This window comes from Ovis aries, chromosome 2 (assembly GCF_016772045.2).
Source record: "Ovis aries strain OAR_USU_Benz2616 breed Rambouillet chromosome 2, ARS-UI_Ramb_v3.0, whole genome shotgun sequence".
Taxonomy (NCBI): Eukaryota; Metazoa; Chordata; class Mammalia; order Artiodactyla; family Bovidae; genus Ovis; species Ovis aries.
Genome location: NC_056055.1, coordinates 139272952 through 139285820, shown reverse-complemented (window position 1 = coordinate 139285820; position 12869 = coordinate 139272952). Strand labels below are relative to the sequence as shown.

Sequence of the window (12869 nt, the reverse complement as noted above, 5' to 3'; positions counted from 1 at the left end):
CATGGCCTTTTAAATCCAGGTAATATATCTCATGGTGGTTTTAATTTTTTACTCCTTTGTTTTGTATCTTAGCACAGAGATAACCACACATAAATCCAGATTTTTAAAAAAGAGTTTTAAAACATCTGGAACTGAAAGAAAAAATTACTTACAATTTTGCGGGGGGGAAAGCAGTATTTCCTTAATCTAGTCCTTGTTCAATTTCTTTTTTCCAGAGTCAAAGATTCTGGGAAGAAGTTATCTTGGAGAATTATTTCCCCAGTTTGAGACCCTGTCTTCTGCATACAGGTATCTCAAACATGCTGGTGAAAATAGGGGCTCTGAGTGTCTCCCCTCAGTCAGCTGAGACGAAGACACAGCTGTTATTTGCAAAAGTCTGGTACTGACTTCTCACAACAGAGCTTCGAAGGATGTCATTTGCAGGGCCCTGGTTCCACTGATACAAAAAAGAATCTGTGGCCAAGTAAGTTTGGAAACATGGACCTAAACAAAATTGAATTTTCTTTACCTCCATACTTCTAAGAACATTTAATATGCTCATATGCACTACAAAACTCCAGATTTACTTGATTTAGGGAATCAGCAATGTTTCCCAACCTTTTGACCAGAAGACTAGTTTCATTTTTCAGTGGAATGTCTCACTAGTCTAGTGTTTCACTCAACTTACCTCACATTGGCCAGCCCCTATATTCCCACACAGCAGTCAATGTTTTATGCATGTTCTTTTAAAAACTGTTGAATCCCAGGCTGGGAGAAAATAGTCTGCATCTGGAATTTGCAATTCCTGGTTTGATAAGAAATCCTGAAATGAGTAAGCATATTATAACTTCCTTAGTTTTCCATGTTTGTTCTTCATGCTGTAAAAAAGGACATGGAAGCTGTCAGGAGTTCTTATGGGTCTTGACTGTCAACTCTATATTAATCTACCAAATCCCTGCCTGAAAGGAGAATAAGACAGAATGACAAGCTGACAAGCATAGTGTTATGGGTTTGGGGCACAAAATTGCAACATCTTAAACAATAAAGAATATTCCCAAGTTAAAGTTGGAAAAAGGACTAAAGCAAAGAATTGTTCTTAGACATTCAAAGAAGGCAGCTTGGGAGGTGAATGTCAACGTTCTGGTGGCCTCCTGAGTTCCTAGCTACACAGCTTGCCTAATCTGGCTTCTTGCATTGCTGATCCAGTTTCCCAACCTGGAAATGTCTTCTATATCTTCTCCCTGAATTGAGTTCAGTTTAGTTCTAAAACTTCTCCCCAAAGTCAGCTCAATTCTCATTCTCTCCACTGGGCTTACCTGACTGCTCCCCCCACCTGCCACAGCTTAGTAGTGTTCTGCACATTGTGCCTGTGCCATTTTAACAACACACTGCAAGGTAGGAGGGGTTCTCTTGTGGGAGCCAGGGAATTGGTCTCATCACTATCAGGACTTGATGTCAACTTCCTCACCTTGTAAAAGAGGGGTTAGAATAGAAAACCTTGTTCCTTTAGCTCCAAAACCCTGTGCTTTTTTGTGACCTTTTCATTCTAAATAATCAAACACTGGTTTCTCCTGTTTTCTGTGTTCCTCTTGTCCTTCCAGCTTTAAAATCACATTGTAGATCCATGAGGAAAAGGGTCATGATTTTTTATGAATTAATCTATTTTGACTAATTTTGGCTGTGTAATAAATGTTTGCTGAGCAAATGAAATGACATGATTTCAGTGACCTGATATCTAGTAATGCTTGACTTCCAGTCATATCTGTTCCTAAGACAGAACTTTCTTTTATTTATCAGTAAAATAATAAGTCCATTTCATCCTGGCTATTTGCTCCTCATGAGAAAAGAGTATGCAAAAGTGTTTTAGAATAAGGCTCTACCCTCAAGGTCTTCCTGTCCTTCTAAAAATCCTCCAATGCAGTTGGATATGTCGCACCTCTGCTTAGCATTCTTCCCATATACACTCAGTTTCAGTTTTGCTGACCCAGTGGTATGACATTCAGCCCACTTGGGCCTTCCTGAGAGAACTAACAAATAAATCCTCTTGGTCTTTCCTTCAAAGTGTAGAATGCCTACCATCTTTATATTTTTTGAATCTCCCAAGAGACCACAGATCTACTCATTAATTTCTCCCTTGTCTGATTATCTCACTAAATTATTTATCCTCATTCCTCTTACTCCCCCTGTGATCTAGAGAGAAATCCTCTCCAAGATGCCAAAGGATCTTGTAACCTTGTTTGCAACTTTGCTCTTCCAGTGGATGCTAAAATTATTATAGCATCTTTAATTGCATCTCCAGAATCCAGCAGATACTATTTTCATAAGGGTGGAGTATGGATTTCCTGATCTGTCTCAACCACTGTTCCGGGAGCTTTGAGTACCTGGAACACTGTTCTAAGGCACCTGTCCTGAAGGAGAAGGTAGAAGCAGCTCCTGCTCATTTTTCCATTCGCCTGCTATAAATTTTCTATTAATTGTATGCCTCTTGCTTTTTGCCTCCTTGAGTTTTCTATTTCAGTACTGGCTAGTCAACAAGCAGTTGAGAGTTGCACAGAAAGCAAAAGGAATTAATATGGTGGGAAAATCTGTTAAGGAATTGCATCCCCCATGTTTGGGCATATACTTGAGTACAGAAGCTATGGCTGTTTGGTGATGGGAGACAGATGTAATGCGCCCTCACTATATCCCTGGGCAGGCTTAGCTAGGGGTCCCAGCAGTGTCTGGTTTCCCATCCGGGTTGGGTAGGGGTGGTGGTATGAAGCCACCATGTCCATTTTCAGTAGGAACTCTCAGAGAACACAGACTGTTCCTATTTTGGGAGTTTTCATACACCGTCCCTCAAGCCAAGATGATGAAGCCATATACCTGTATTACTGACCATATAAACTATCCAGAAATTCCTTTTTCCCAGGTGCTTAGGGAATTATTAGCATTTATTTTCCTTTGGAAGTCACATAATTATATATAAATGAATATACATGGAATCCCAGGAAGACTGTTGATTTAAAAATATGAACAGAGTATTTTTCAGACTTGGGCACTGATTTTTATAAGAAAAATAATAGATACAAAAGCCTCCTGTACCTATAAAAGTCAAATGATTGATTTCTTCCCATAGCAAGATTGAGGTGGTATTTATAGTTGTGCAGGCAGCAGAATGGAGATAGTCTGGGTGCTTTTGGCTTTTCTAGTTGAAAGCTCCAGTTCCAATAGATAGAAAATCCCCTGAATCAATTCTAAAACCAAATAACTGGGAAATTTACCAAGTATCTTTCAGGACTAGAAGTCAAGGGATACAAAAGTGGTTTGAAGTGCAAAGATTAAGGCCTTTTAATAAAACCAATAGTTGAGGAGTGTGTCTTCTTAAATGTTTTGAAAAGATGCTCAAGGTGAGGCTGAACATTTTACCATTTGTCAGTGCATTTCATTATTTTAAGTATGTTGTGTTTCACATGCTGCTAGCATGTCACTATTGGGGAAACTGAAAACGTTTATTTTATGGAGTGGGCAGAAAGACATCTACTGTTTACCCTAAGCCTCCAGTGTGAGCTAAGGACTGATAGCTTAAAAGTGTGGATGTTGAAATTTCTTTCTCCTGTCAAGGGCAGCTATTCAGAATGGAAATGCGATGGTAATTGGAGGGGTATTCATCAGATTCAATTTCACTAGAAATTTCCTGTGTCAAAATCATCTTTAATAACATACAGCACACAGCAAAATGTACTGAATCATTGTTTTCTTTGAAAAGGGCATTGAATCTGAAGCAGAAAGTGGTTATAACCGTGCAGTTTTAACCAATTAACCGCAGAAGAGTTTAAATGCAGCCCAGTTTTTACCATTTTCAATGGAGTTTTTGTTCCCTGTTTGAATAATTCCATTCCAATTCATCTGAATTATATTGTAGTCACTTCCTGTTCTGAGGTTTTTCTGCTTCTTCAGAAGGTATTAGAAATCAAGGGATTGAATCTTCTCTGTGAAGATTTCTTTATGGTTCATTTCTGTCCTTGCAAACTCCGAAATGCATTTCCCCCACCACCAAATACTGGACATTTCATATACTAGGATTTTATTTAAATGATAATATATAATTCTATATGATTCTAAAATAAAGTATATAGACTAATCAACTTGACTCCATTGTAAACATTTTTTTGTAATGAAAATGTAGTCTGACCAGTCTATCTTTTCAGTGTTTTGAATACTTCAAATTAAATTGTGTTTTCAATACATATTTAAAGCATACTAAAATATATTTCTGGTATTTTGATTAATTTGACTAGTAGAGAATGTTTTTTTCTATGTTCTGCTACCTATGAATAAACAGCTATGTAAGGTTAGTGATCAGGTTTTATAAATGAGCTTTTTCTCCTCTCTCCCATATTTACAGAGAAGCCAGGTGTCTAAGATAATACTTGGACTGTTCGTTGATTTTTGTGAACAGGTGTCTCATTAAGGATTTTGAAAAGCGACCTTCGGTCACACATCTCCTCGACCACCCATTTATTAAAGGAGTCCACGGGAAGCTTTTGTTTCTGCAGAAGCAGCTGGCCAAGGTCCTCCAAGACCAGAAGCATCTAAATCCTGTTGTTAAAACCAGGTATGGTTCTTGGCATTTTTCTGCTTCCTCTCTCTGGTTATTTATAAAAATATGGCGTGTCATGTGTTTTGATTTACCCAGCATTATTACTGGTAATTATCACATCTCTGCATTTCTGAGCTTCATTTACATGACATTAAGTACTCCATGCTCAGTGGATGACAACAGCAAAGCTTCGGAAACTAGCTGCCCATTTGTGCTGTTACGGCTAATTTGTCTCAGAGTGGCTGAAATCTCACTCTGCCCTAGTGTTCTAGTTTAAAACCAACACACATATATATTTAATATACATGTAGATTTTTAAAAATTCCACCAATAATGAAAACTGGGTGAAACCAGCCATGGCTGAGATCGTGCGAGAAATCTTTACTTGGCTGTTGCAGGCTGGAAAGCAGAAGTGTAGGCTATAAAGTGGTTTTGGAAAGATTAGGAGTTCAACACTGAAGATTTTTTCTCTAAAGTGCTTTGAGCCCATTTTCTTTAGTTAAAAATTCCTTAGGAGCAATTTAGTATTTTTATATGAGGTTTTCCCCCCAGATATTGTCTATGCTATATAAAGTAACTGTGATTGCCCCCTCCTCTACTTTTATAGGGTAGATTAAAAAAAAAAGTTTATTTTCAAGGGCAGTTCCTTAAGACAGTATTCTGTGGTGGTCTCTAAGAAATAGATATTTGGTTTCTGTCCAGAGGGTGGCAGAATTTCTCTTTAAAAAAATTAAATGCGAATAAAGCTACTTCCCCAGCTCAGCAATTACTTGGTTTTATAAAAACTGGCCAGGATGCAGATAAGCTCTACTCCATTATTATTAAAAGAACATTCAAAGGACTGGAGGTGAAGAAACTAAAATATCACAAGTCACAAGTTCTAGAAATATTCATGTATTCTGCAGAAAACTGTTTACAAATCAAAAAGCATCAGAACTCTGGAAGCTAGAGGCACAGTTTCAAGGTGACTGTATCTTGCTGATTTTTCCCCACCACCACCAGGTTCCCTTTTTGATAGCTCAAAACAAATTTGTTCCTACTCTTTCTCTTTTCCACTGCAATGGCTGTTTCTATGGCTTGCCTACAGGGTAGAGAAATTCTTGCCACTTGGTACCTTTTGAAGCAGTAGAATTTGTATTTAAGCCTCAGGGAACTGAAATCTTTTTGTCCTTCTGCTTTTGTTCCTATGCCAGCCACCACTCCTCTACCACTCACTTTTACACACACACATGCACGCACACAAAACCGCCATGAGAAATGAAGATGAAAATAACATACAAGCCAAGGGAGAAACACACCCCGCACTTAAATACTTTACATTGAGTCAGTTATCTTCTTGTTTCTTCTGATAGGCTGCAGAGCAGTTTCTGAAACTTAGTTGTAAGCGATTCAGCTTTGTACTGTGGTCTGATTTTGCATGTCCAGATGTGTGTCCTCTTTTTAAAGACTTTTCTCCATTTGCCATAGAAAGCCAGGACTCCAGGCTCTCTCACCTCTCCCTCTAATTGCTCTTTATGTTTGTTAATTCCTTTGATGTCAAAGGCCTTGTAGGGTCCAAGACCCTTCTCTCAGGGTCTTTGTAATCTGAAGTTTCACTCAGAAGTGTATGTTTCTTTGAAAAAGTCACTAAAAAAAAAAAAAAACCCTCACAAATAGGTGTCAAAGCAGGCACTTCTTTAGGAGAAAGTAAGACTAATTCTAAAGGAAACATAATGCATGTAATTGACTCATCTTATGACCTATCCTATATTATTACTTCCTCTTAGCAAGTGACAGGGAGCTGGCTACATAGGTGTTTGTTAAGTCCATCCAGAAAAATTCTTAGATAATGGTTGATGCTGGTAATTCAATATATTTGAAGTTGTGAGTTTCCAAGTTAAGGTGGAAAAAGCAAAGAATAAGTGGGACAAGTGCATAGATGAGTGAGGCAAATACCCAATTTACTTTTTTTTTTCTGCACAGTTTTGGTCACACAGCAGGTGGTACAATGCAGTGGTTTTTAAAAAAAAAACCTGACTCTGCCAGGTTTGAATCCTAGCTCAACCACTTACAGACAAGTTATTAAATCTTTCGGTTCCAAAATTTCTTTATCTGTGAAATGGAGATATTTTGAGATTTCAATACATTAAAAAATAGTTAACATTGATAACAGAGTTAAATAACTCTGATAACGTTGATACTCAGTTGATAACTCAGTCATCGTTAGCAGCAGTTGTAGTTGAATACATTGAGATTTGTTTAATTCAGAGTCCTCCACTTCTTTTGGCCTTAATCTGTGGAAATTCATCTCTATTTACTTACCAAACAACATCATGAGAACAAACAGTACAGAGATATTAAATGTTACAAATATAAATTTCTGTCTCTTATTTAAAATCTAATTTATTCATTCCAGAGACATTTATATGTGTATATGTGTCAAGCCCTCTGCCAAACAGGGGAACTACAAGGGAAATCAGATACAGTTCCTGATAAAGAGCTGATAGTCCAGTGTGTGAAATAGACAAAAATCAGATGAGAACAGCTCTGCATGAAAAGTACCTGGATAGAAGGTTTCCTGGGGTACTTCCCAGACTACTTGGGAAAGGAACAACCTGGAAACTGTTGGGAAGGTGATCCTTGAACCATCCTGAAGAACAAACAGAAGACAGTTATTCCACATGGAGAAGAAGGATGAGCAGAGGGCAAAGACACAGAGGCTGAAGAGAGCTTAGGGGATTTGGTGAACAATTGGTTGGTGTTGCTGGAACTTGGAGGAAGGGGATGCAAGGCAGGCAGGGGCCAGGGCAAGATGGGCTAAGGAGCCTGGATGTGTTCTTAGGTACTTGGGAGCAGCAGAAGGATTTCAAGCAGGGATGTACTCGAGGAAGACCATTCTGACTGCAGTGATGGAATGGAGTTGGACAGAGTTGGAACTGGGAGGGCGAATGAGAGCAGACTCTGGTAATTGTAAATAACAGAAGATATTAGTTTGGTACAAACATAATTGAAATTTTGGACCATGAATTTTAAATCATTATAATGAGGCTCAAACACATCTTTATTAATCAAAACAGAAACCATTACAGTCAACACATTTTTGCCAATGAGAAATAAGTTTGTATATTCCTGGAGCATAAAAATCTGCTTTGGGATTTGATGAACTCTTAGAAAGCTACTTTCTGCCTCCTGATGGTTGTGGAAGCATTTTCCCTGCAAAAAGTTGTCAAGATGCTTAAAGACGTGGTAGTGGGGTGGTGAGAGGTCAGGTGAAATGGTGGATGGCGCAAAACTTCGTAGCACAATTCATTCAGCTTTTGAAGCGTTGGTTGTGCAATGTGTGGCCCGATGTTGTTGTGCAGAATCGGCCCCTTCCTGGTGACCCACGCCAGCTGCAGGCATTGCAGTTTTCAGTTCATCTCCTTGATTTGCTGAGTATACTTCTCAGATGTAATGGTTTTGTCGGGATTCAGGAAGCTGTAGGGGATCAGACCAGCAGCAGACCACCAAACAGTGGCCGTGACCTGTTTTGGGGTACAAGTTTAGCTTTGGGAAGTACTTTGGAGCTTCTTCTCAGTCCTGTCACTAAGCTGGTCATCATGAAATCCTCTTTCTGTCACATATCACAATCCAATAGAGAAATGGTTTGTTGTTGTTATGTAGGATAAGTGAAGACGACACTTCAAAATGATGACTTTTTTTGATTCCTGGTCAGCTCATGAGGCACCCACTTGTCAAGCTTTCTCACCTTTCCAATTTGCTTCAAATGCGCAATGACCATACAATGGTCAATGTTGAAGTTCTTCAGCAGCTTCTCACGTAGTTGTAAGAGGATTAGCTTTGATGATTGCTCTCAGTTGGTCACTGTGAACTTCCCATGGCTGACCACTGTGCTCCTCATCCTCAAGGCTCTCGTCTCCTTTGCAAAACTTCTTAACCCACCACTGCAGTCTGTGTTCATCAGCAGTTCTTGGGCTAAATGCATTGCTGATGTTGCAAGTTGTCTTTGCTGCTTTACAACCCATTTTGAACTTGAATAAGAAAATCACTTGAATTTTCTTTTTGTCTAACATCATTTCCCCAGTCTAAAATAAATATAGATAGCAAGTAATGTCATTAGCAAATAATAATAATAATAAAGTAAGAAATGTGCGTTTAAATGATGTATAACCTAACCACATTTCTTTAAGAATGTATTTGAATATAAAATGGCAAACTTCAACAGTGCAAAACTGCAATTATGCACCAACCTTATATTATGATAATAGTATCATCAGGACTTAGAGGTGAATTGGAGAGAGATTAGGGAAAGAGAGAAGTGTTACAGGGTCTACCTGAATTGGGCTCCTGACCCTGGTTCAGACTGCAATCAGATAGAAACTGCAAGACACTGAGAGACAAAGACCAGTAAAAAGGCTTTGCTTCCTCTTCATATCCTATCAGATGCCCTACACACCCCATGCTGTGTACTTATAGATTTACACAAAGGTTCTAGCTTTCTGCCCAGAGAATTGTTCTTCAATAGTCCAGACAGTACTGGGCCCCTCAGCGGCACAGACTTGTTTAGTTTTGAGAGTTAATGTAGAGAAATGAGAACTATAGCCTATAAGGTGGACATGTTTTACTGTTCCCGCAAAGACAGGGAATGTTCTATCCACTTTAGTACTTTCCCAAGAAGAGAGAAAAGTTGGTATTTTCAGGGGACTGTGGAGCAGAAGGCAGCAGAAGGCAGGATGGGGAAGAACCTAGATAGGTGAAGGAAGGATCTTCTAAAGAAGGAGGCATTGAAAACATAGAGAAGGTAACAGAGGAAGCACAAGGGAGGAGGATCAAGCATCTAAGAGAAAGACTGACCTTAGAAAACACAGCTAGGTTGGGAAAGACACAGAAAGGTTGTGATACCCAGAAAATGTGAAGGGCAGCGGGAAGAGGAGGTGCTATGAGGAAATTGATGTTGTATGGCCTTTAGCTTTCCAAAAAAGTAAGCAAAGTGGTCTCAAAGTTGGGAATGGGCTGTGGACTCCAGGGAAGTGTTAAATCTTTGAAATGGCCAATATGACAAATATGATAAAGAGTTTATTAAAGATGGATGTAACTATTGCTCAGTAGCACAGAAAACCCAGGTGGAACTTCCAAATAGCAATGTATTTTAGTGGAATTAATCAGTGTTTAAGATAATGCATGCAGAGCATTCAGGAGACCATTTGGCATTAGAACTTCTGTAAAATTGTACCATTAACACTGTCACCTTTTCCATCTATCATCTCTTGCAATTCTTAGCCATAGGAGCAGGAGGAGACAAAGCAGATACTGTGATCTTCTTCAGGTTGGAGACTGGCTTGGATGGACATTATGGATGGACATGGGGGCAAAAGAATCTGAGTAGGAGTGTATCCCTCAGGTCTTTTGGGAGTGTGGAAGAAAAGTGAAGCCAGAGTGGTTTACTGACTTTGAACATGCGTCTGGGTCAGGGGACTGGCAGTTACAATGAAGACAAAGAGCAGATGCAGTGAAAGGATGGTGAGAAAAGAGATTGTAGAACTGAGTTCTCAGGAACCTTTGAGAGATTCCTGGGAACTAGTCACAGCACAGTTGTAGACAGTTCAGTAGAGGAGAAATAAAATTTTTAAAGGATCAACAAAGAAGACTCTTGAAATCACAGTGTGAAAAGAATTAACAAAGTGATTGGTTCAGTTTGGCCACTCAGTCGTGCCTGACTCTTTGCAACCCCATGAATCGCAGCACGCCAGGCCTCCCTGTCCATCACCAACTCCTGGAGTTCACTCAAACTCATGTCCATTGAGTCAGTGATGCCATCCAACCATCTCATCCTCTGTCATCCCCTTCTTTGCCTTCAATCTTTCCCAGCATCAGGGTCTTTTCAAATGAGTCAGTTCTATGCTTCAGGCAGCCAAAATATTGGAGTTTCAGCTTCAGCACTGGTCCTTCCAATTAATATTCAGGACTGATTTCCTTAGGACGGACTGGTTGGATTTCCTAGCTGTGCAAGGGACTCTCAAGAGTCTTCTCCAACAGTTCAAAGAGCAGTTCAAAAGCATCAGTTCTTCAGCACTCAGCTTTCTTTATAGTCCAACTCTCACATCCATACATGACTACTGGAAAAACCATAGCTTTGACTAGACAGACCTTTGTTGGCAAAGTAATGTCTCTGCTTTTTAATAAGCAGTCTAGGTTGGTCATAACTTTTCTTTCAAGGAGCAAGCATTTTTAATTTCATGGCTGCAATCACCATCTGCAGTGATTTTGGAGCCCCCCAAAATAAAGTCCCAGCACTTGTCTCAATGATAAGAAAGTGTTAACTTCCAAATTGTTTAAATGCAAATCAAGACAAGAACAATGTATTTAATATCTAGAAGGGGGGCAGGTCTGCAGACGACTAGTCAAGTGCAGTAGTGAGAAGGGGGGAAAGAGTGGAACGAGGAGAGATTGGTAGGGTATGGGAAAACCAGAGCCTGATATCAGGAGAAGGAGTGGAGAGAAAGGAAAATGGGGGTCAAGTGCTGGAGAAGATGACCTGAGTGTGATGTGAACTTTTTAGAAGAGAGAGACTGGTCAGGGAGAACAATGGATGGAAAAAGGCAGAGGGGAGCAAGGAGGAAGCTCCTTTCCCCTATTCCCTCACTGTAAGTGGATGGAAGGTGGGGGTGGGGTGAACAGGAATGTTATAGGGAAATGGTCCTCATCAGCTGTGATGAGGAAATAGATGAATATTCAGGAGTGAGGTTAGGAATCATGCGGAGCTTATTCACAATAGAGCAGAAGCTGTACTGTATATTGTCAACTGAAAAAAAATGTACAACCTAAAAATTGAGAGTTATGTTTTACTTGGCGGACAAAACTGGGGACTTAAGCCTGGGACACAACATCTCAGATAACTCTGGGGAACTGCTCCAAAGAGGCAAGGTGGGGATCCAGGATATGTAGAAGTTTTTTTCTTTTTTGCAACGAAGACCAAATGGTCAGAACATCCAAAGATTATAGTTAATTAAAGAAAACCAGATATCTCAAGTTAAGGAATTTAGTGCCTCTCTATGTATGAGAAGATACAAGACTGTGGGCTCCCTGGAATCATTCCTTTGATATGCACCTTAGCTCTCTGGGGCCAGCATCCTGTGCTTTCCCATCCTGTGTCTCCTCGGGGTGCACCATTCAGGGTGGCTGGAGCAGTTGGCTGCTAAATGGTGGGCATTGGGCATCCAGTTTCCATCCTGAATTCCCTCAGAGCTCACCACCAGTGAGATGGCTTGATGGCTGCAACGTCCTTTGCTCTCTGATAAGGCAGGAGGTATTTTTCATTCACAGAATTAAAAAGGGGCTTAAATGGTGTAGTCCCAGGTGCTCTCTCCCGGTCTAAGCATTCTCTTCTGAATGGTACAGTTTTGGGGGACAGCTAGACTGATCCATTCCCTTTTTGCATTATGTTGTACTATCTGAGATTTGATACCAATTCTTGATGCTGATTAAATGAGTGAAACTGTTAAATTTAAGTTTTTCCAGTAATTTATAATTTTGCTGTAGCATATGTTGAATTCAGGAACAGTACAGAGGGTATGTATCCAAAGCTGACTCTGTCTTGAAGGAGGTTAAATAACCCTGATATTCCATGAACAGCAGTTTAAAGCTACATTTTTACTTAACCTGTCAGGGATGCTCTGAAACAATTTGGCCATTTCCTTTACATCAGCTCCCATTTCTTTGACTTTCAAAAGGACTTTTCCCCCAAATCACTTTTGGAAATCCCTGAATTCATCAGTATCATCTGGTGTGTCCTGTCACTATCAAAGTTAGAGAAGACATGAATTAAAAAAAAAAAAAAACCACCCTTCACAAGGGTTAGAGGGAGAAGAGTAGAAACCACTGTCTGCAGTGGGAGTGGAGGCAGGAAAGGCAATGGTTGGCTGTGCTGTGACCTGACCCTCTCCTACCTCCCAACCTCCCAACCTCCCATTGTGGATTCAACTTCTGGCCTCAGGAAAATTGCAAAATCCAGCATGTTGTTCCTTTCCCAGTGGGTGGTTTGGGATTAGCTGAAACCACAAATGTTAAACCCTCAAATGCCAAGGGTCTACTACCAAGTATTACTTGGTAGAGCAATTAAGTTGCTGGTTGTTTCCTGCTCTGTTTAATGGATTTTGATTATACCCTTGCAATTTGCCTAAGGCTTTAAAACAATTATTAAAACAATGACCTCAGCTTTTCTGATTTCTTTTCAAACAGCAGCAATGACCTTTAAAAACAGATATTTACTTCACTGCTTTACTGCTGAGCTTTTCCCAGTAAGTCTTACTCACTCGCTTTCTCTTTTACC

At 39.8% G+C, this 12869-nt stretch overlaps 1 protein-coding gene across 2 annotated transcripts in view; it reads left to right on the top strand.

Moving 5' to 3' along the window:
- MYO3B (myosin IIIB) overlaps positions 1-12869 on the top strand; it is a 447193-nt gene that overhangs the window by 172169 nt on the left and 262155 nt on the right. For both annotated transcript variants that reach the window (XM_042242706.2, XM_060409776.1), the window contains exon 9: positions 4421-4576. In XM_042242706.2, the coding sequence (XP_042098640.2) occupies positions 4421-4576 (156 nt within the window). The remainder of the gene's footprint in view (positions 1-4420; positions 4577-12869) is intronic.